Source organism: Acipenser ruthenus, chromosome 25, assembly GCF_902713425.1.
Source record: "Acipenser ruthenus chromosome 25, fAciRut3.2 maternal haplotype, whole genome shotgun sequence".
NCBI classification, from domain to species: domain Eukaryota; kingdom Metazoa; phylum Chordata; class Actinopteri; order Acipenseriformes; family Acipenseridae; genus Acipenser; species Acipenser ruthenus.
The window spans coordinates 20622300-20646305 of NC_081213.1; the positions used below are offsets into that span (position 1 = coordinate 20622300).

The 24006-nt window shown below is 36.8% G+C and overlaps 1 protein-coding gene across 3 annotated transcripts in view; it reads right to left on the reverse strand.

Annotated features, from left to right (window-relative positions):
- Positions 1 to 3589: 3589 nt before the first annotated feature.
- The window catches only part of LOC117414048 (SLIT-ROBO Rho GTPase-activating protein 3), an 85393-nt gene continuing 64976 nt past the window's right edge, over positions 3590 to 24006 (reverse strand). The window contains exons 12-22 of one of the 3 annotated variants that reach the window (XM_058999595.1): positions 21281 to 21311; positions 20611 to 20671; positions 19410 to 19487; positions 18882 to 19016; positions 17205 to 17310; positions 16193 to 16420; positions 15995 to 16071; positions 11737 to 11917; positions 9876 to 10025; positions 9292 to 9619; positions 3590 to 8997 (exon numbers count right to left, since the gene is read on the reverse strand). In XM_058999595.1, the coding sequence (XP_058855578.1) occupies positions 8581 to 8997; positions 9292 to 9619; positions 9876 to 10025; positions 11737 to 11917; positions 15995 to 16071; positions 16193 to 16420; positions 17205 to 17310; positions 18882 to 19016; positions 19410 to 19487; positions 20611 to 20671; positions 21281 to 21311 (1792 nt within the window). In that variant the 3' untranslated portion in view covers positions 3590 to 8580. Of the gene's footprint in view, positions 8998 to 9291; positions 9620 to 9875; positions 10026 to 11736; positions 11918 to 15240; positions 15817 to 15994; positions 16072 to 16192; positions 16421 to 17204; positions 17311 to 18881; positions 19017 to 19409; positions 19488 to 20610; positions 20672 to 21280; positions 21312 to 21957; positions 22061 to 24006 lie in introns of those variants that run through there. The other 2 variants (XM_058999594.1, XM_058999596.1) reach the window with 2 other exon arrangements.

Here is a 24006-nt window from a genome sequence, read left to right on the forward strand (position 1 = left end):
GTCCTAGAAAATGAAGCAGCATTTGCTTATGGTCATGCCACTTTGAAATATCCTGATCTCTGATGCTAAGCAAGGTTGGTCCTGGTTAGTACTGGGAGGAGAGACTGCCTGGGAATATCTGGTGCTGTAGGTAATTTATTTTTCTTTTTTTCAAATTCAATTTTACTATTAAAATGTCCAACATTTTAATCAGAGCATCATTTCTGTTAAGTATAAAAATGAATACAGTAGCTGATAGCTGTTTTAAATTAAAATACAAAAAATGCTTATATTACTTGTCTTGGGAAAATTACTCTTTGCTTTCTGTTTAAACTCTTATGTCTGAGGTGCCAATACGATAAGCAGAAAAAGAGTTATCAAGTAATATGTGTTTTGACTTTAAAAAGTATTATAAATATTATATAGAAATAAAATGTAAAGATGTGTTTGTGGTTTCAGCTGACTAGACTTGGGGGAGCTTGCATATTCAGCTGATGTTGCATCAGCCATGTAAGGACCAATCAGTATGTTTGTAAAGGACCAACGTCCCATAGCAACTGACTCAACAAACCAGTAACCAATAGAAGAAGTTGGTAAACAGGACACAAGATAAACCACAAGTTTAGTCTGACTGACTACTGGTGTTGAGGCAGCCAGGTTGCATTTAGGACGAAGTTGTTTTTGTTGTATATGAGTTAAGCTTCTGTGATTGGCACGCAATAACTGTAGGTTGCGAGGTATATATTACGTTTACTGGCTCTGCGCAGTCAGAACTCTGCTCGATGTTTGTCTAGCACCACGTGTGCTGAGAGCGTTCTCTGGTTTGCAAATTATTAAATTTATTTAATCAATTTTGTCTGTTCTACTGAGTCTCTAACTAAGGGAGTGATATTAAAACTTCCACCACATACTTAAGTAACTTATATTACTTATGAAGTCATTGCTTCATTGCCTTGCCTTAAAGTGAATGAAAATATTTACCATTCAGAAAAATAGATTCTTTACTTTCTATGCACACGTGCTGGTAAAATGCATCTCAACTGCCTCTAGGTTAGCGTTTAATATACCGTTTCTTGCTTTGTTAATTATTAAATTTGATTTTGGGTTCCAGTTAATTTTAGGTTCACATTCTATACCAGTTTGCCTGTGAATTCACAAACTACTGTTGACTTGGTACTGACATTTCAATATTTATCTTTCACTTGAATTTCTTTAAAATGAAAACTTCCCCCTCTGAATATATCTGTAGCCACTAAATCGTGGAGATAAAGATTTCCAGAAGATGTATTACGAGATATATACAGTCCTCATGGTGGCTCCTGTATAATGCATTGTGAGGAATTTAAGATACTTACAGCTACAGCTTGCTGCCCTCTAAAGGCCTCACATAATAGTACTGCTGTACAGTATATCGTTTGAAAGAACACTGTCATTTGATTTTATTTTTACATTTCATAATCTAATAGAAAAATATACATATCATAGAATTCACAGAATGTTAAGTGGAAGCCAAAATGCTAATGATCTGGGGCCCTTAACCACTGTAATGATATGTTTTATTTAATTTACTAATGTCAAAAACTTAAGCTATATTCACAATTTCTGTAATTACACCTATTTCATATTTTCCTTTTATACTTTAATGACTTTTGTTTTCACATTACTTGTCTCTTTAGGCAAGTTAACTAATACAGTACATGTACACTGACTGGCCAATGGGCATGATAGTAGGTACCTGTGAAAGATTTTAAGGTGTATCAGGCCATGGGTAACCCGTTGAGATAAACAACAGGCATGCTACAGTGGACCAAATCACAGAAACCTTCAACAAAGGACAAGACACCTGTTTCCAACAGAACAATTGTGGGCATCGGTACCTTTAGATTGACAGATAAATCCCTAGATTCTGTAGAAAAGGCTGAAGAGATTATGAAATCTCCATTGATTTTTCTGTTTTGAAAAGGATTTAGGCAAGCTGGCCTTCATATTTCAGAGACGTTACACAATAGCTGTGAAAGTAAATCAAATGCTCTGGACAATTGGGCAAGGCAATATGGGGAGCACGTTTATCCTGATCCTGAGGCCATAATCTACCATCTAAGAGCTGCCCTACAGAAATATGGGTTTCTGACATAAAAGGCTCACTTCACACGGCAACTGAAAAGCTGGGGTCTATTTATTATGTATATGAACAGCGTCTAGTCTGTATGTCTCCACACTTAAATAATGAATATAGGCTCCTCCCTGGTGTTTTGCACTGGCACAGTAATTGCATACCTGTTGGAGAGTATTGTGTGTGTGTGTTGTTTTTTTTTTTTTCTTTCATGTTCAGGAAAAATATGTTTACATAAAATCAGTGACCTCATAATTAAAGTGAGCTTGTCAGTCACTAGATGTGTTTTAAGACATTTATGTTGCATTCCTCCGCTTACTCATTCTTTATCACTCCCTGACTCTTGCATTAATTAAACTGTCATAAGCACAATACATTGTCATAACATGCTTTTACATTTTGACACAATGTGAAGTTACACTTAAAATATGTCATGCCAAAGTATTTATGAGTGGTGTATGTTTTTATGAATGGTTTTCCAGTTAAACATAGCCTGCTCGAAACTGATGATGAATGCTACATGTATTAACTGGAAAATGTGTTTCCACTCATTTCAAGGGAACTGGCGTTTTGTTTTCTTAGAGACTAAATAGTGGGCCATTTCATGCCAAATCAACAGATGGCTCCTGGATCACCATCCAGGAATGTGATGAAATTACCAAGGCATGTCCATTAGTCCATTATACTCCAATCCCGCAAATCGCAGGAGTATTTTATAGGATAGGCTCAGCAGATACCACAATTCTTTACTTGAAATAAAATCTAGAATGGCAGTCGCTGTACTGAAACCACTGACAGCTGGTGAGATGCTCAATGTTGTGTTTGTTTGTTTGTGTTAGGGGATTATTGTAATCTTAATGTGCGATACAGCAGCCAAGGCCCTGACCAGGCAGGGCACCAATTCCTTTTGTAGTGTAGGTGTAAAGCCAGTACACAAGACATAGAGACAACTGGTCACTACCAGTTAACAAATGACACTGGAAAAGGATATGTGATGAAAAGATAAGGAAACTAGTGACATTTCAAGCATATGTTTTATCTACCAGTCTTATAGATTTAAAAACACACAGAATAGAATGCAGTTTAAGTTATACTAGCTTGATGTCAATGTCTGGGTATTTTATATTCCATTTTTTTTTTAGTGGTGCATTGTCTTATTTTTCTAAAGGCATGTGGTTTCAATCCAGCCTTAGTTTTGATAGCTCGAGATACAGCAAGTGATTAATTCAGTTCACTTGTAAGGATTAAATTAAGGATTTCAATGCACAAACAAATTATAATCTGCATTACAACGTAGATGGACTAAACCGAGTTTATTGCTGTTGTATCACAAATTGCTTTTGCGGTAGTGTTGTAGTAATACTTTTCACCACGTGATGGTGCTGCTTTGTCAGTATTGTTGAACAGAAAGCATCACCAGCTAAAGAATGCCAGTAATAATGTCGCTAGTGCTAATAAGATACAATAAAATGTACAGGGAACAATTAACAAACCAAATTCTCAGAAAAAAAAATGAAGCTGTATTTATTCAGACATTAGGATTCTCAACATCCAACTAGTGGCTTGGTGTTCAATACATTACAGACGATCCAATCATACGACCATTAATGAATATCATCAGACATTACAGAAAAAGAATGTATCTAAAAAAAAATAACCACCAACATCACAGAGGGTCAGTCATTTGTTTTCATTCTTTTCCTCAGTTTGTATATCAGGCTCAGCCAGTATAACATCTTATGATAAGCCTGGATCAAAGTTCTGTTAGCCAGGAAGTGTTCTCTCATATCCTTTTAAATACAATACTGCGATTTTATTAGACATTCCTTAAATTACAAACCCTATAGGTTAGTTATAGGTTACAGCAGAAAAAGTGCACTACATGTTGAATAAAAGGTTTTCAAACAAGGCTATTTTTGTCTAAAATGTTAAAGAGTTGCCTATATGCGTCAATCCAGTGAATTGGAAACTGAACAAAATGGCTTTTACTCTAGATAAATATTTCCATGGGAGGAGATCTACTGTATTTAATGAAAATGTCAACATTAAAGGGAGTATGAGACATTGGAGACCTTGCTTGTGTTATGGACTTTATTTATCATTATTGTCTTTAAAGTGGGGATATAGTAATAATATCTTAATATGAGAAAAGATTCACACTGGGTGAGGAGAATTTTAACGCCTACAAAAAAGTACAAATATATTTGAATTTTATTAAGAACATAATGTGCTCAAAAAGGCACTTGTAAACATAAACATACAAGGCGATATATTTTGCAAAATAATAACGATGACTGTGTATTAGTATGTTGTTTTATTGTTGTTATTGGTAAAGAAATGCAAAGTAATATACATGTAAATTCACTGCTGTGCTTATGTTGAATATTGGAGATGTTAATAACTTGACTTTCCTTGAATTCTTTTATAGATAACACTTCAATAAAGTAGAGGTTTATTTAAATGAGAGAGAGAGAAAATATACATAACAAAGTGGGAACTAGGCCTACTATTTAGTTAAATACACTGAAAGCCTGCATATTACATTTGTTAATGTAGTCCTTACACTGAAGAGGCTACAGTACCTTGTTTTACTTGGAAAAGGGGTGCAATACCAGTCTTGGACACTTGAGGGCACAGTGAATTCTACTGAGTTCACCCCATGGTAACCGTTCTCCCCATGGAAATACAGGGTGGAATCTTAATATCAGTTATCTTAATATCATCATCAATAGACTTTGTAATAATGGACCTACATAGAATGTTGCTTATTTGTCTTTAACATTCATGTTTTTTTTTTCTTTTCAAAACACATGGTGCAAACTTATTACAAAAAAAAGATCTGACTCTACCACAACCTTACAAAAAGGGGAGACTTTGTCTTGACAGAATTGCTAAGGGAGTCTGAAAAACTAAATGCCTTGTAATCAAGGTTCAAGAAAATAATATTTTGGAAATAAATCAGGTGTCGCAGAACGAGTTCTATCCCTGTTTCATTTGGGCAACTTCAGTATGACTTTGGTGAAAAAGTAAACTTCCCTTTTCCAGTTCTACTCCCACTTTTTTGTCCAAAAAAAAAAAAAAGTGAATTACTAAAACATTTATGACTTTCGAAAAAAAATTATTATAGAAAAAGGGACACAATATTCAAGTAACACAGTGACACAGTATTCAAAACCAAATTGCAAAGAATAGATTCAAGTTAAGGTTCTTGTGCGTGTTCTTAGGAAAGGCACCACAAACAGTCAATTGTCAATTGTTACATCCACAGCTGAATGTCCATGTAAAACATCTTCCCATACCATATCACACGCAGTCTGCGATGCTGAAGGAAAATGAAGGATGATGTGTAGAATGACGGAGATAAATGTCAAAGACATCATTGATGTGAGATTGAAACATATTCGGAGTACCACAGTAATGTAATAAAGTATTTTCATCTTCAGGAATATGAGGTGAAACTTTAGTGAAGTCACTACACACTGTTAACAATGTACATCAGGAATGTTACACATTTTACATTGTGTTATTGTCACATTAAGCTATGTAGCTGCTAAGTGCAAAGATATGGTGAGTAACCAGAATCTACCAGATTCTAGTTTGTTACGTTTTTTCTTATTTTATTTTTTTTACATTGGTAACAGTACTTTCCAGTATATTTTGTAGCAATACAAGCAATATTTACAAGACTAGAACAGGCAAGAGAGAGTTTTAAGAAGATGACAAATCATACGCATTAAAATTGTTGCAATTTGGTTGCATATAAATAAAGCGTATCATCATCATAATAATAATAATAAAAATAACTTAAACCCTTAGAAAAATTTAACTATTTAAAAAAATATGTAATTTATATGCAACTGAATTATATACTTCATTCTGTTTTTCCACTGCTGATGAAACGGTTTCACATTCAAATTAAAGGCTGTGCTTTAAAAGTCAGATAAGAAAATGAAAGATACATTTTCACAGTAAGCTAATACAGATTTATTTGAGTTTAGCCCTTTATACCTAACAACCAAATCCTGTGGTATATATCTCTACAGCAGATGCCAGCAACACGTTTGCTCCTAGTCTGGGGAATAACAACATTACTTATTTATCTTCTATTAACTTTTAGCATCAGATGACAGTGCCATGTAAATCCTAATCCCATGTATTATGCCAGAGAAAAGAACACTGTTTCTACTGCCTAAACTTGATAAGCAGGATCCATAATTTCATAAGCTTGGGGGACCCTGCTCAGCATGCCTTACTTTCAGGTAGTCTGTTACATTTGCACTTCCTACTGTGCTGTAGGTCATTTCAACTCAACAGTGTCTTCAGAGTTAAAACATGTCACAAAGCACGTCATTCATTTGAGAAAGCAGCTGCCAAATTGGTGTTGAAGGAGTGGGGAGAAGTTCTGGCTAAAAGAAATACTTGAAATCCTTTGAATTTGCATGGTACTGATTTATCTGACTATTATCACATGGTACGTGCTCCTAATCCTATTTCTGAACTCATGGATATTTGAAATTTAATAACGTCACAAGTATATTTCTCTGAGCAAGCCGAAGGCCGGTAATGAGGCCAGTATAAAAATGTGTGCACCGTTAAAACATTATTTTAAGATGTGCAAATTTAACAGATTACCTGATAACTATGGAAAACATGTTTCCAGCTTAAAAATGCTAAAGTGAAATACTGAAATGGTTTATAAAAATATAAGCACCATTAAAATACCCATTAGAATCAGGTAAACATAACACATTTAATAAATATTTGTACTTTTCTAGTTAAATACACCATTTTAGGTTAAATGAGGCAAACATCAAGAGATACAAACATTCTGTGTAACTACACTTGAAATTGTGGGGAATTAATAAACATATCCTGTTCACTAGCTACCAGCAGTCAATAAAGCATTTCAGTGATTTTGTGCAATATTGCAAGTTTCTATCAGACATCAGAAATACAGTTGTTGTTTTTCTTTCCTATGTTCCAAAACTAGTGCATGTACTGTACAAAACTATAGTTTCTGTAAGTGCAGTAGTCATTTATAGCACAAGCAGAATCAGAGGCTTTCTTTGTCATTCGTGACTCATGCTGACCATGCAAAAAAGCAAATGACACAAATGCAATGCTTTTTGTTTATTGTGCAGTTTTTTCTAGTGAGGAAATGCCATTCTTGTCTCATTGCCTGTTCAGTCTTGGTCTGTACAAGGTAAACACGTACACAAATTACCTACTAATTGAAAATGTACAAGTTAAACTACAAATTTTACCACAGGTTTCTTACTGACTAGTTTGTATATTGTTTTAAAGTTTGTAGGACAACTCCATGTTTTATACACTTTGCTGTGCTGTTACTTTAATATTTATTAGTATTCATTATTCTACAAACAAAAGGATTATCACTTCTGAATGCATCTATATACAGCTCAGAGGCTGACAACCAGGGCCTCAGCCACTGAGATAGTCTTTAAAGTGAATTCATAATCCAGTTACAATAGGAAGCCAAATCCCCAGATGCTTCTAATCTTGGTTTTGATGAATGTTTCAGCAAGATAACATGGCCAACCTTTTAGCTTACCGGCACAGAATACAAAGTAATGCCTTGGTCATTTTGTATTCCTTGATTTGTTAAGCAAATCCTGTTGTCAAAAAAGGTTTCAAGGTTTGACGTTTTTTTTTTCTACATATGAAAGTTATGGTATGTTTTCCAGTCGTGTGCTGTGTTCGTCACACTGCATGACACATTTATGTTTAAGAGGTGATTCTCCATCAGGTAGCTTTGTTTAAAACAGGGTAAAAGACTTTAAGCCTCTAAAACCCCTTTCACACTGGCATGATCTACCTGGGTCAGAACCTATCCGGGCAGGAACCTGTGTCATGCAGGTCGGGAACACGATTTCACACTGCATTTGATAAAGCAGGGTTGACTTGGGTGACAGACGCAAGTACACAATGCGCGTATTAATGCCCCGGAAGCAGTTTGTTACAGACACTTCCATCCAAGCTTCTCTGGATTGAACCATCTGCCCAAATGTTGATTAGAGCAAATGTTTCTTCATCCCTGCTGCAATCTGGCTCATGGTGTGCCTCAAGCAACAAAAATATGGCTAAACAGAATAAATAAAAACGTTGCGGAAGTGAAACTTTCACGCAGGCGTGGCTGTTTGTTATCGCGTCGGCTCATGAACGGCCGTCAAGCATTTTGTCTCACTCAACCTGGGTCTGACCCAAGTAAGTGGTTTCACACTACGTGGGATTGTGACCCGGTTAGCCAGGACCCAGGTCCGGACCCGGGTAGGAGTGCCAGTGTGAAAGGGGCTTAAGATGGTTTCCATGGCAACTGCAGTTCAATTAAAGCTCCATGGGAGGTCAGACAAAAATAAAAACATCCACATTACTTGTGTCACCATCTTACAGAGAAAAGACCTTGAGAAGAAATTGGGGTTTTCTTTTCTATCGTAGCCTGCTTTGATCCAGTAATGTGTTTTCCCCAGCTACATTGTGCCAGACTTATCAGAAGAATTGTTTGGGAATATCTTCTCAGTTGGGGTCACAGCTGGACTGCCCATTCCTGAGCTGCTGCTGCTGCTTGACCGGTGCTGGACCGCTGGCCTCGCTGGTCTCATGGGCGGAGGCCTCAACTGGGCACCTGCCAGCCTGGCAGAAAGGGCCGGTTTGAAGGTGGTCATCATCTCAGTGGTGGAGCTGGTGCTGCGCCTCATTGCAGCGTCTGGGTCTCGAATCATCATGGTGTGCAGGGGGCTGGGCGGCTCAGAGTTCACAGTGCCTATCTGTGGGTTCTTCATGGGCTCCAAAGTGTCCAGCACGACATCAGGAGCCTGCTTCACAATGTTCTGTCTCTCCAGTTCCCTCAGCTCATGGAGTGCAGTGCTCATGGTTTTTTCAATGTCCTATGAAAACACAATGGGAAAGAAATTTTTGGAAAACTCAATTGTACCCATTAATTCACAATGTCCTACACAATGTACATGTCACACAATCACTTAATGTTATTATTCCAGTCTAAATTTAGTGGCTGAGATCCACAGGATATTCATATAAATTCATCTCATCTTGGTAAAAAAAAAAATATAAAACTGAACAGACGATGGTTACAATAAGTACTGTACTGAAGTACTACTGGAACAAAAACAGTGTATGTTCCTAGCCATTAGACTGAGAGTGTACACTTATATATGTCTTACCTCAGCTAAGGCTTCTGCTTCCAGTGACTTGTGGTCTCCGAGGCTGCTGTGCCGCGTGGAGCCATGAGTTGGCCTCAAGGGATGGCCTTCAGGCAAGGTCTTCCTGTCAGTGTAATTGATGCTGCCAGCGCTTCCGAATGTGGCCAGCCTGCGCTTATCTGGGCTCTCTATGCGGCCTCTGTTCACTGAGATCTTGTGGGGGCTGCTGGGGCATGCAGCGGCTCTTGGAGGGGTGTCAATAGCAGGGCCGGTTCCTCTGGGGGGGCTGTGGGTGTCGGTGCCACTCCTGCGGCGTGGGATAGCAGCACCATCTGATCTTATCCGAACCCTGAGGAAGAGATGTTGGATACCATGAAAAAAGGAAGTTCATTTTCAATGCCTTCTGTTAAGCCATGCACTCTCAAGACTCACTTGATAATTCAATATGACATACTGTATGGTACTTATACTGAAAACTTCCATGAATTTACCATTCGGTCCAATGTAGGTTTAACTCCTTGCTTTGCAAACAACATAAGGATGAAACACTACAAAACTGTGATTGTTTTGCTTAGTTCACAAGCCAAACAGTGACACACACACACCTGCCCATAACGCCTCCGAAGCTGTAGTCTGGTAAGTGCTCACAGGGGGACTGGATGTCATTCTTTGATGAGGCCTTGTCGTCTAAAAGAGGACCGCTGCTCGCCTCGCTGTCTGCCTTCTGGCTCAGGCTGTCAGAGAATGCGTCATCCCTGGGTACAGATGAGAGCAAGAGGGGCAGGCAATCCTGTCAGCTTGGGGCAGTCACAGGCTTAAAAAGCATCCTGCAAAACCTGCAGACAGTCTTTAAGCTCAATCCCTTAAGATGTTCCAAGGCTTGTTTGCAAATATTTACTAAGCTAAAAATGAATACTTTAATTTGAAAACAGATATAAAATTAAATGGGTTTTTTATTCCATGAGATGGTATACATGTATGTATTTATTACTGCATCATTATATTTGGCTTGTTTAATAAAGTCACCATCACCATCTCAGAGCAAACCTGAACAAGGTGGACTTTATATAAGGTGGCCACATATACTTGCAAAGTTCTTGCTTTCAATTTTTATTTTCTGTATCCAAACATAATTCGTTTTTTGGTATGGCAATGCAGAACAGTTATGCAGCAAATTAAGGTTCAGTACAGCTAATATAATGTTAACTGAATTTATGCACAAACGTAATATTTTATCAAACTGAGTGGTTACACAATAAATAGATTCTGCATTTGTAAATTTAACAGTTGCTTTTGCCTACAAAACATTCACTAAGAAGGCATGCATTCAATTATAATGGAATGCAATTAATGGCTTGTCCTTGAAACTACAGGAATAATTTTATTAATAATGATAGGCTATCTGTGCACTAAGCATTAAGGCAATAGAACACAGGCATTATTAACTTCTTCATGAATAAATGATGGGGAGTCCTGTTTTAACTTGCAATCAAATGCATTTTACTGCACTAATTGATAGGCACACATTCATCTATTTCAGTGGCATAAATACTGGCAGTGCTTGAGGTATGCTAATGAAATTGCACAGATTAGGTAAAGTTGTAGTGTGTATTTTAATCAGTGTATAATAACAGCTTTGATTTAGTTGCTGTCCAATGCAATTGCAACTATACACTAGTACAGTATATACTATTTGATCAATTATTAATACATGTTTTAGTTTAAGCCTTTATTAAGCAAAGAATCCTATTTTACTGCATTTAATCCTGTACTTCAGAATACTGTAATCTGCCAAATTTTTAACCTGTAGTACTTTGTATTTAATCACATCCTGATGTAACTATCACTATTTAATCATATCCTGATGTAACTATCACTATTACCTGCTGTATTATTGAATTGTGGTTTGTCAAACTTGTACTTTACTTGAACAAAAGTTATTGTATTTCTTATTGTATTACTTGTATTGTAACGCTTGAAATGTTTTTGCTTACGATTGTAAGTCGCCCTGGATAAGGGCGTCTGCTAAGAAATAAATAATAATAATAATAATAATAATAAAGAAGTAAGGTTGAAACAGTAGAAATGGTTCTGTTTCTTTTCCTTTCCAGCTCCTTTCCATCTAAACTTGTACATGTATGTATCAAGTGGAATTTCCTAAAGCTTATTTTGGCATACTAGTACACCAAAAAAATAGAGTAAATTAATAAATAATAATAAAAACATAAAAACATTCACATGGGAACACTGAACATTCAGTACTGGTCACAGATAAGAAATCGTATAGTCATTTCACCTGCATACTGCATACTGTTTTTTTTATAAACACTAATCCTATTATTAACACACATTTGATGGAACAGGATTAGAGATGTGAGACTGAGTGCAGTGTTAATGGTGAGTATCGAGCTGGTCACAGGAAGGAAGTGCAGTCAGTGCACAGTTCAAGCAAGCTCCTGTACTTACATGTCTTGCACGACAATGTACTGGTGAGGGATTAGCCCGTCAACCCCATTATGACGCCCTTCCCACCAGTCCTCTGAGGCTCTGTGGTAGAGCAGCAGTGATGCTCCTTTCCTGAAGGACAGCTCCCTAGGGGACCGCCCAATGTAATCAAACTTGGCGATGGCTTCAATCTGCTCAACCTCTGTAATAGAGACAGATATAGAGAGGAGTAAGCAAAGCAGATTCAGTTAATTATTTGCAATGTATCATTAATGGGTCTGTAAAGCACACACTTGCCTGTTTGACTTTCACTGATCATTACTTGATTCAAGCAACAATTGAGAATTATACAGAACGAGAGAACACACATAATAGGATATTAAACATGTGAGAAATGAAACATTAGGATAGTGTAGATGACATCCTTTTAATAAAGTGGGACAATAAATCATGCTGTGCTGCTTAGAGCAATAGAATCCCCACTACTTCCTTGTTACTTGTCTCATAAGAAATTCCCAGAAAATTCCTAACCGTAAAGTACCAAAGAAACAACACCATTAATAACACCATTAACATACAGTATTCAGAGTGTCCTGTGGGTTTTACATTTCACAGTATTGTTTGAGTAATCATGTGCTGTGGTCCTCGTTAGGATGCAATGTCAATCTATTCTTCTCCAGTTGCTTCTTTTAGTGAAATATTAATGACAGGTACGGAATCATGAGATTCCCCAAAGGAGGGAGAGATAACCGAGCCGGGATATGACGATCCCTCCCAGCCTCTGGTTTACATGTCTGTGCATTAAGGGAATAAAAGACTCAGCAATTGGATATTCACTCCTGAAGGCTTTGTGTTGCTTTAATGACATTCTGAATTCCAGATCACATCCCAAAAGGCTGACTCCAGCTTTTCAGAAGAGCAAACTCCAGCTTATATCATTAATATGTCCTGTCCCCAATGATGCCCTCAAACATATTACCCAACCTTTTCAGCAGAGCCCCCGTTTGCACATTCCTAATCAGACTCAGACCCCCAATTAACTACTGGATAATCCACAGTGGCAATAGTTAGGTATCCCGAGCCAAAGACAAGGGCACTTTATGTAGCACAACGTCCATTATCTATTAATAATGGCCGTGGAGGATCTGAATGTTATTATAAACCTGAACAAATGCATTTTGTGTGTGGTCATATTTCGGTCTGGATAACTCAGGCTGCTTGAAATGTATGTTGTTGTTTAAAGGGAGTTTCTCGATTCTGAAAGCCTGTCAGCTTTTCGAGGGCATTGAAAGCTTTGAAAAGTATGAGAAACGTCACCAGGAATAAAAAGAGAAGTAGTTTTATTTTAAAGTACTTTTATCTTTAAAGTCATCATATCAACCATGATTGTGGCTTTCTGACAGAACGCATATCTGTACTCTTTGTAAGCTGCTGGCTTTGTTTGATTTGAAGCAATGGATTTGATGTTAGCTTAGACATGATGACCCTAGATACCCTGCCTCAGTGCATAATATCAACAGACTATCTGTATTTGAGATTCTGAACTGACAGTGGCCTGGCTGGATATAAATCCAATGTCTACAAAATAATATTACTCGCTGAGGACCCTGTTCTTTTTTTACAGGGCATGTTCTCAATGGTAATAAATAAAAGCGACAAGTGTAGACTGCAAATCCTCGGCACACAAACTACCACTTCATTTATCTGATATTCTATAACTAATAGATTTGGAAAATCTTTGAAGCAGTTTGTTGTGTAATGCAGAGATTGGGCATGGATATGTAGTTGGGTTGCAGAGCACATTTCTGGTGCTTGGGAACATTCCTAAATCCTTATGTTTTACATACAGTAGATAATCCCCTTCGACCCCGGTGTAAATGGGCTGCAGCTCGCATGCTTATGATCCCCACTGGGGATGAAATACCCTGCGAAGGGAATGCAGTGGACTCCAGTGGGCATTCTGGGAATGTACAAAATAGTGCCTCCAGATTTTGTTGGATTTAAAGCATTCAAATATCCAGCAAAATGACTACCACCAGTTAACAAAAGTTAAGAAATGGTTTTAATAAGACAGCAGGAATACCTTTAAGGAAACTATGCCACAATGAAATATGTCTAAATAGTCCTTCGAACTGCAAATGGATGGAAATTATGAAATTATCCATTCTCTGTTGTGGCTATTTTAACGAGGGCAAGACAGAGTGAGGTGGGCACTGCCACCCAGGAAAGACACATGCTTCAGTGTTTTCTATTAATCAGCTGAAAGAGTCAAGAGGTTAAGTAGATGTATAAAACAAAATTGCTCTGCTGGGAAAACTGGATCTAATCAACCAGAAAGCACAATCAGTGCTATTAACACAGCCAGTCAAGTGTGAAATTGCCTAAATAGTGGGAGACAAAATGCAACCTTTTGTATTCCTGTTAACACAACTGCATTAACAAAGAGAAATAAAACTCTGCACTTTTAATATCAATATTTAACAAAGCAAGCTCTTGATTTATTACATCCATTATTTAAGGTCGTGGAATTTGTTTAACTGTTAAGATCTTAGCTGTTGTTTTTTTCTATAGTTAATAAATATTAAATATGTGCAGGTCATTTGTTTTTTAAACAGGCTTCAGCACACGCTAAACAAACATAGAGGTGACAGAGGATTAAAACTATTTTGAATACAAATGTACAACAGGATTTTAATGAATCCCTTGGAGAAAAATTCTCTCAACCTGTCCTCAAACAACAAGAAAACAAAGCTTGCCCTTGGAACTGCTGCTGCAACCATGTCTAACAACAGACTAACATCAATCATCTGCAGAAAAAACAGCGACAAGCTGTTCCAAACCCATACCGTTTAAACAGACACAGAGCTATACACAATGTAAAGTGATCCTTCAAATAACACTATTTAAAATAAATACACATTTTCTTCCCTGTGTCTTTATTTATTGAATTGTTATTTAACAGAATAACCCACTTTTTCTACATGAAGATTTCGGTACACAATATCACTACATTGGTTTACATTTTTTTTTTAAATTGAACTCTGGACCACAGTGTAATATGGTTATGGCTGCTCATGGCGTAGACTGTACAGTATCAGTCTATTTGCATGATTCAGTCAGTGCACTGAGGAGAAAGAAAGAGACACGGGGCTGCCCCCAGGAGACAGAGCTGCGAGCCTGGAAGAAGAGAGAGCACTGGAGTTCAATGGCTGGAGCACTCCAGGGGAAGCCTGCCATAGCGCAATCTGCACAGGGCAGTATTTCCAACTCCAGAAAGGATTTGGTTCTCTTAAATCCAGTCCTGCCACTTCAGAGTAGAAAAGGAGCTGACAACAAAACATTCAGGCCACTGCATATTATCAACATAAATTATTTACGGTTACTGAAAAAGCAATTTTCTTTCCTTACAAGAACTGTAATCTCTTTCTCTCTCTCTCTCATATTATATATATATATATATATATATATATATATATATATATATATATATATATATATATATATATAGAAGAAGAAGAAGTAGAAGTAAAATAATATATTTCAAACATATAACAAACCCATAATATACACAGAACAGAAAAGATAAATTAATGTTAGGCATTCACTGATAGAGGTATTAATCAGTTTCACCTCTGTGTTCGTTTTGGTAAAAGGGTTTTAAGAATGAATGCATGTACAAACAAAGCTGTCATGCAACTACTAATAAATGGGTCATGAAATGTTTTTGTAAATGTAAAATATTGATTCTTCTGAATATGCTGGGGAAACCGTGAAAGACACACTGATGTAAGGTGTAGCTTCCTTAGATGGTCAGTAGGTGGCACAGTCTTTACACAGCAAACAGAGTTAATCATGTTGTTTCCACAATATGAGCCCAAGAGTATCTGCAGAGCAATCTGTTATGAATTAAACTCGCTGGAAGACCCTCTGATGAAATCATAATAAATCAGCCTTCTTGAAGAGCAGGACAACGAAAATTACACTTTCACTTGGTCTGTAGTTTATGTAAAGTTCAACCGCTCTGGCTGTTTCTGTGATGTTTTCCACTGCCCAGTGGTGTCACACAGTTGCATTTCTCTCAATTAAAGTTGTCGTTGACACCTAAAGTAAAGGACAAAACCCTGAATTGAAAAAGGAAATATGTGTGACAGGAATGGGACAACAGTTTAATGACTAAGTTGTCTTCCTGCTTTTAGGTTTCATGTCATATTACATGCAGGTACAGGTAAACAAGTGAAATAAAATACAATAAAAAAATAAAAAAACACATTGAACTTACCGTCATCACTGGTGTGGGGCTCAGTGCCATTATCATGTTCATGGTCAATAGTACCAGGTTCACTATGGGGGCTATCACTGCAGTCAAGGAATAGAAAGACATGCCAGGGGTTCTTCATTATAGAGGTGAAGAGTCAATTAACTAGGTTCAGTTTGATATGTTTATAACTCTTCCCCTGTTCCCACAACAGTTACTTACCAGTACTCTTCTCCTCCAGTCATGCATTTCTCATACACCGGCCCGTCCAGCTCCCTGTGGCTGGGGAAGATGGCTTCATTATGCATGATAATGGTCTTAATGACCTCATTGACGTGGGCCTGGCAGGCAACAGGGTCCTGCCCATCTGGGATGGGCATCAGGGTGGGGCCAAAGCAAATGGCCAGGTTGTAGGCATCCATCATGTTTTCATCACTATACTGGGATAAGCTGCAAGGAAATGAAAAGAAAAGAAAAGTCTATATTTGCCATTCACTTTCATTTGGATTTTAAATCATGTGATCCTGCAGTAACACACTTCTGTATGGACAGACACACGCCATAAAGTATATCATTATTTTAAACCCTGCATGTTTTTAAATGCCCCTTGCAACTTGGCTTTAAAATGAAACCAATTAATGTGCAATCTTTGCAGAAATGATGTGAAGATGTTTATCTGGTAGAAAGATATTTTTTGTCCATGCAGAATACAATGGATACCTGCTGCTTCTACTACAGAAAGGTGAAAATGGTTCAGATAATAAAGCATGGGACATTGTTTCATGAACTAAACAGAAATGAATATCGCGAACATTTTTTGAGTGCACATATATGTTTTTTTTTTCTGAATGCTTTGGTTGCATGCTGTACATACACATAAAATAAAGGTTTTTAAAACTGTATTCGAATTGTATTAGCTATTCCATTTACAACACAACAGGCCAATTCTACATCAATAGATGTTCAGCTCCACTGGCGATTTTAAAGGTCAACAGAAAAAAACAGAGCAGTACATTGTGAGGCGCTTTATAATGAATCATTTCCAATTACTACAGCAAAGTGGCAGTGGCCAGTTATTTAAAAAAAAAAAAACACAAAAACCCACTAGAGGCTAAAGACGTATTTTATTTCCCTGGGCACGCAACTGTAGCAAAGTCTATAGAGCAAAGCTTATCATACCCAGCAATGACATCATAGTACAGTTTTTTTTAACCACTGTTTAAATTTGACTTACTGGTTGAGGAATGCAAACAGGTATCTCATGACGATGATGACGGTTCGAGGCAGAGGCACAATGAGTTGCTGGACATGGTGCACTCTTTCAGCAGAAGTTTCAAGTTCTAAAACAGGTAAAACACTATTACCTTGCTGACATTTTAAATAAATATTTCTTAGGGTGTTACAGTGGTGGCTATTGGCAAGCTATAAGAAATAGTTACTACTGTACATGTCATAAGATAAAGGCCTATTCATTTTAGTCACTCGCATAATAAACAAGCGTTCTATTTTGTAACCTTAGGGAAGTGCCAGCTGGTGATTTAAGGTGCTTACAATCTGTAGTTAGTTATTACACCAACTCACTATTGTGTAATCTATTGTGTTTATTATACAACAGAGTATGTGTGTAATATATTCTGTGTCATATTTAATAATATATTTATACATACATTTTTGTATTATTATTATTACTGTAATAACCTTATATTAAAAAGTATATACATATACAGATTTTTTTAATATTTTAAAATATATATTTTGTCAGCTTATTTCAACATATTATATTATTGCATTATATTGTAAAACATGTTAAATATACATTTATTTCTCTTTCGGTATATTTATAAAATATATAATTCATATATTTCTTTTCCATAAGGATGACTTGGATTAATAGAGTATTTAAGTCATTGCTTCCTTGACTCAGAAAATGTAACTCAACAATTAAGAGTCAGCTGTAGCAAATAACTTCTTCACAGTTTAATTTATATGTAATCAAAATGCAGGCCTCGTTCTCTTGATTCAATAGCACTTCCATGGGTTATGTAATGCATCTCTGAGGAAACAGATTCTCAATACCTTATAATGAGCTTCGGGATGTAATCTATCACGCTGCTCCTGTGATTCTACTGCAGCAAGCACTTTCTGAAAACTGCTGCCTTAGCTACCTCTCTGTGGTTACTTTATAATTAACCTGTAGAGGGGTTACTGCAATAAAGTTATAAAATTGATCTACCATATCTAAGTTAAAGAGCAACTTGGTATGTGTTTACATTTTCAGTTATTTTACCAAATATTTTCACTTTCTATCATTTTCTGTTTCGGTCATCACATCCTCCTATAAAAAAGAGCTCTCTGGATAATGTGTAACCTCCTAAATATATTACACTGGAGTGTAACCATTGCCCCCCTGCAACATTTCTTACAGGGGAATGGGTAATAGTTACACTCAGGTGTACCAGATAGACTTGAAGGTTTGACATGTCTAAGAGCTCTATTGAAGCCACAGGTGTGCATTAAAGCCCTGAGTTTAAAAAACAAAATCTCACCAGGATGTGATGACTGAAACAGAAAATGATAAGATATCTGATTTTTCATGTCCTTATCAAGTTACTCTTAAAGTAATACCAGATTTGGCAACAACGCAATTTACATAGCTTACTTACAAAATAAGTTTCCATTTGGAGAACACAGATAGATTAAGGATTTATAGTCCAGTGATTTGAAAGGCAAACAAAGTGATAGAATGCTTCAACCTTATTGTTAAAAACTCAATCCTAATATAGCATCAGTACTAAACATGTGTATAGCGTTTGTTCTGTATAATTGGTCACAGCTGGTCAGTGGTCATAGTTTTCTAGCATTAATCCTGAGCCCTGCACACTGTTGGAGTGTCATAGAGAAGGCTACTCACTTATGGTTGACATCAAGTCAAGGAACTTTTCCTTAGGAAAGAGTGGGTTTTCCAGTCCTCTGAAGTAGAGTTTTAAGACCCCAGCAACAGAGTTAATGTCATGATCATTGTGATCATCAGTCAAAGGGTCCTCACCTAGGTTAAACATAGTAGATACAATGAGACAACTTACAATATTTTTCTAACAGGCCACTCATCACTGGTTCAGATACAGCCAATACTCTATTTAGCCATATTGAAACAACCATGGTAACAAATGTAGAGATCCATATTTGAAGTTTCAAGTCAATAGAGCAAATAGTAATAACTTAATAACAAAGGGATTTATAAATTGAAGAAACCACATAGGTTCCCATCCTTATTTAATTTGTTTTCAAACACACACATACAGATACATATTTACGTTAAAGATTGTGAAATGTTGTCTCCAAATTATCTTTTTTTTATTTTCGATAAAAAACACATTATAAAGCAATGCTTTTGATCATTACTGTAAAACATAATTGGAAAATCTTTGTGCAGACTAACCTCTTTCAAATGAATTTTTAATGTCATTTACTTCAACCTGAGATCCAGGAACTCTAAAAATACCCTGCTGTTGAAGACCTAGAAGACGAAAAACATTGACTTCTATTAGTGGCATTAATTCACTTGAAATTGAAGTGTTTTAAAACTGAAAGCAATCTAGATTCCAGAACCCTTGAAAAATGGGAAATGCAATTTTGTTTTAAAAAAGATTTTCAGACACCTCCTCTCAATGTCACAATCATCTTGTATAAGGGTTTGGCCTTGGTTATATACTGTAACCTTCATCAGGGACTTCACAGCAGCTGGGAAATGAAATGACTAGTAATACATAAATGCCAGGAGGCTACAGCCAGGTTCCATTTCAGGAGACACAAAGTTGCAATTGGAAATCTATTTACCTGATTCCATAAGCATAATCCAACCTGCTTCTGAAATTGACAGAATTTTGCCTGACGTGAGAGCTAAACTCTCCCATCTCCAGTGTTTAACTAGTTAATTTATATCCCATTGATCTTTCTCAGCTGCAGGGAATTTGAGGCAGATGTGGGAGGGTGAGCTAATTCCTCTTTGATGCTCGCCACGATCCCATTTTGGTTTCTATTACACACTGATTTATCGCCATTAGAACAAATTGCGAAGCGTGACATACTGAGGAGAGGACATCTACCTTTCACTTGAAGAGAAACAATGACCTATTTTGCACACATACAAAATCTATTTGAATCAAAGGTAAACAATAACACATTAAATGGTGCTATTGTTTTAAGACATTTTTAGAATGCTATTGCTAGGAGTCAAATGGGTATTTCAGCAAATCTCTGCAATTCCTTGAGGGACTCCTGGGTGAAAGTGGGTGTCACGCAAGCTTTCTTGCTCATGCTCCTCAATCCAGACCTGATGGAAAACTCAGTACATGATCTCTTACTCACACTGTGCTAAACGATGTGGTGCAGCATTTTAAAAATGAAACATAATGGACCGGAATTGTCTAAAGTGACAGAGTAGTAAATACAGCAAATAGTGTGACATAAACACTGACCCACGGTGCTACCGAATACAGTGCTCCCTCATTATTTCACAATTTAAAAGTGTGGTTAACTTGCATATACTATATTATACATGTACTATAATGTATTGTTTTCAATATTATATTAGTTCTTTATGTTCTTCATGAAATCAACCATTTCATCTGCTTGCTTACCGTACAGATTGATGTACCGAACACAGCTCTCCACCACAAGGGGGATGGCTTGGCCTGAACCCTGAAAAATCAAATAAAGAATGATACTCTTGGTCTGCTTATGGAACAAGGAAAACAACAGAATGCAAGGATGTTGCAGCACACGACAAAACAGGGTCTGTAGGCTGCTATGTTTAACTCTAAGAAATATTAACACAGGCAGTCAGAAATGCAGGTACACTTTCAGCTGTTTATAAAAGCAATGCTTTGAGTATTTTCAAACAAAAAAGCCTGGATGAAAACCTTAAAACATTACTTCATAAATGTTCCAGTTCAGACAACCCTCCGACATATACTGGGACAGTAGTGAGAGTTGCTGAAGGGTATTTTACTTACTGAACTGAAAAGTTTGTTTTGTATTATTAAAAACACTAGTTTTGTTTTAGAAAAGTGACATACTGCTATGTCACCTATAATTTTGGTTACAATCTTTCCAAAATCCAAGGTTTAACTTTAAAATCTTGTACTGTACATAAGGATATTATCCTGATCACAATCAGTACCAAGCACAGCCTTTATGCATAAGTCAAAGCCTGAATGGATGAGGCTGTATACTGTACAGCATATACAGCAGTTAAAGCTCCGTATTCAAGGACTCCTGTTTTGAGAGGAGACCCTAATTGGCCAGTACCTGGTTTCTGGTACGAGCATTCCTTCGTCCTCTGGTAAAGAAAGCAGCACAGCAGGAAAACAGAAGAGGGGAAGCAAGAACCAAAACAGTTAAAGAAGCATACAGAACATTCCGTCAGGGAGGCCAGGAAGCTAAATGCAATGGCAGCTTTACAGGATGAGATGCTGGTGAGGGTGCTTACAGCTGTAGACTACAGAACCCGAGTCCTTGCATTGTTCTTGGATTATGGATGTATAAAATAAACCTGTACGTGGTATGCTCTAATAGATAAAACTCTTAAATATTAATCTGATTCATATGTTCAGGTCACTGAGAACCATGTTCTTCTAATAACCAGGAATAATATTTAGTCAGATATGCATAACTTATTTTGAATGGCATTTTAAAATGTTTATCTATATGAATGATTTTAAAAAGAAAAAAGAAAAAAAGTTTCCTACCCTGCAGAGGCAATAGTACGAATAGTATGGTTGACATTTGCTGATAATTACATTAGTGTTTTAAATGATAACTCTCCAGCTGTAACCAACATAACCGCATCCAAAGGCCACGGAAACAAAGCACACAAGAAGGCAAGATTAATCAAAAGGCACACAGTAAGGCGAGAGAGAGAGAGGTAGGTCAAAGCCACCACTTATTTAGCATTCAGGGACTCCCGAGCACGCAATAATGAGTACCTCAATGAAGGTTTCCATATTGCCGTTAAACAGTTTATGATTATAGACTGATCGAGGTCTAGGCTTCCTCATTTTCTGTGGTTTAGGGGGAAGAGAGGGGGGCCTGGGAAAAATGGAACAAATGCAACACATAAACTGTAATGAAGACAGCAAGACCTTACCCTCTGAGTTTCACAGAAAAAAAAAGTGTATACTAAGGCTGCTATTTATTACCCCAAATCCAATTCAATACTAATTTGATGCATGCATAGTACACAGTGCCACTTACGGCTAAAATGACACAAATATGCTATAGCTACTAGTATACTATACACCTTAATGTCCAGTACGCTGGACACAATGCAATATAGGGGTTAACTTTTCATACAGTGCCATCAGGGGGCCTAATGTATTTTTTCCTACTAAACATGCAATGACCTCCTATTCTGCACAAACCCACTGACTTAAAAATATCGGTTTGGATATATCTGTGTATCTTTTTCCTTTAAATTTACAGTGTTTGCCATCAGAGTGCCATTTGGAGAAAATGCATTGCAGAAAGTCAAAGTGCTGATGCCTGGAACTCAGAGGGCAAAACGAAATTGTTCATATATTAACACATAAAACCAATGGTCCATGAACGAGAGTGCAAGAATGACCACAAATCTACGACACACACAGTCCTCTACAATTTAAATGCAGTCTGTAAAAAACTAACACCAAAAAAACATACAACAAAACAATTTACATTACAATGGATATGAGCACAAGGACATTCAAAAGGCAACTACCAAAAAAGAGAACAAATAAATTAACTATTTAACATGCCAAACATTGGCAATAAACAGCATTCAATGAGCTGTTACTACATGGTCACAATATGTGCTTTAAATGTATTTGAATCAGCGATAAACAGAGGCAGTCTTAAACTACAATGACCATTGTAGGAACTAGGATGAGACATTAGAATTCATTTTGCATAGGTCTTTGACCAGGTTCCAGGTAGAAGGGATGTTTTGGTCACTCTACTTAGGCTGTAATTAAACCCAGAGGAACTGGCTGCCAATTGTAGTCACACATCTGGTGCTCTTGTTAGGCAGGTGAGAGGAGAGCATGCTGTGTGTGTGTGTGTGTGTGTCGCCCCGTCACTAGGAGATGGTTGGCAAACACTTCCTTCATGAAGCACTGCCCGCTGTGTCACATTAATAGTAAGGAAGCCTGCAGCTGTGTTAGTCTTGCCCTCCCACAAAGCACTGCTTAGGGACACAAGGCTTTTTCATTAAGCATTAGCCCACTGATAAGTGCATTTTTCAGCTAACTGATTCTTACTGAATATGGGCCACTGAGAATATATATATATATATATATATATATATATATATATATATATATATATATATATATATATATATCTGTGTGTGTGTGGGAGCGAGTGAGTCACATTAGGATAATTTATTCAACAGAATATCACAAGGACATATCTTTTTTTTTTGTTACTTAAATTACTAAAATGTGATTTTTTTTTTTAGAAAAAAAGGAATGACATGTGTTCCTTACAGGACAAGAAAGAAAACCAATATGGCACAGTAATTAGGATAATATTTTGAAGATCAAGGTTCAAAGGGATGTTTACAGTTGTGAAAGAAGACACATCTCAATGTTAGGGTAAACTAAAAAGAAACATTGTAATAATATTGTAAATACAGCATTACTACCTTTCAAAAATGTCCCAAATAACAACAACTATGAAAAGTGTGTGGATCTATTTAATGCTAACACAGCATAAAAAAGAAAAACGTTTCTTTGTGTTTTGAAAAACATGCTTAAATATGTGTCTACTTTATTAGTTTCTTTTAGTTTTGCTTAGGTATGAAATCTTATAATTGGGTATGTTTTAGATAATGTCTCTAAGAGTTGTGACACAATGCTATCTAAACTCCGGTTTCAAACACAATCACTAACACTGTGAAATTGCACTAAACTGAGCTGACACAGCACTCGCGGGCATGCCGGAGCAAGTCAGCTGGAACATATTGTTGCAGAAAATAACAGCAATCTTTTTTAACATCA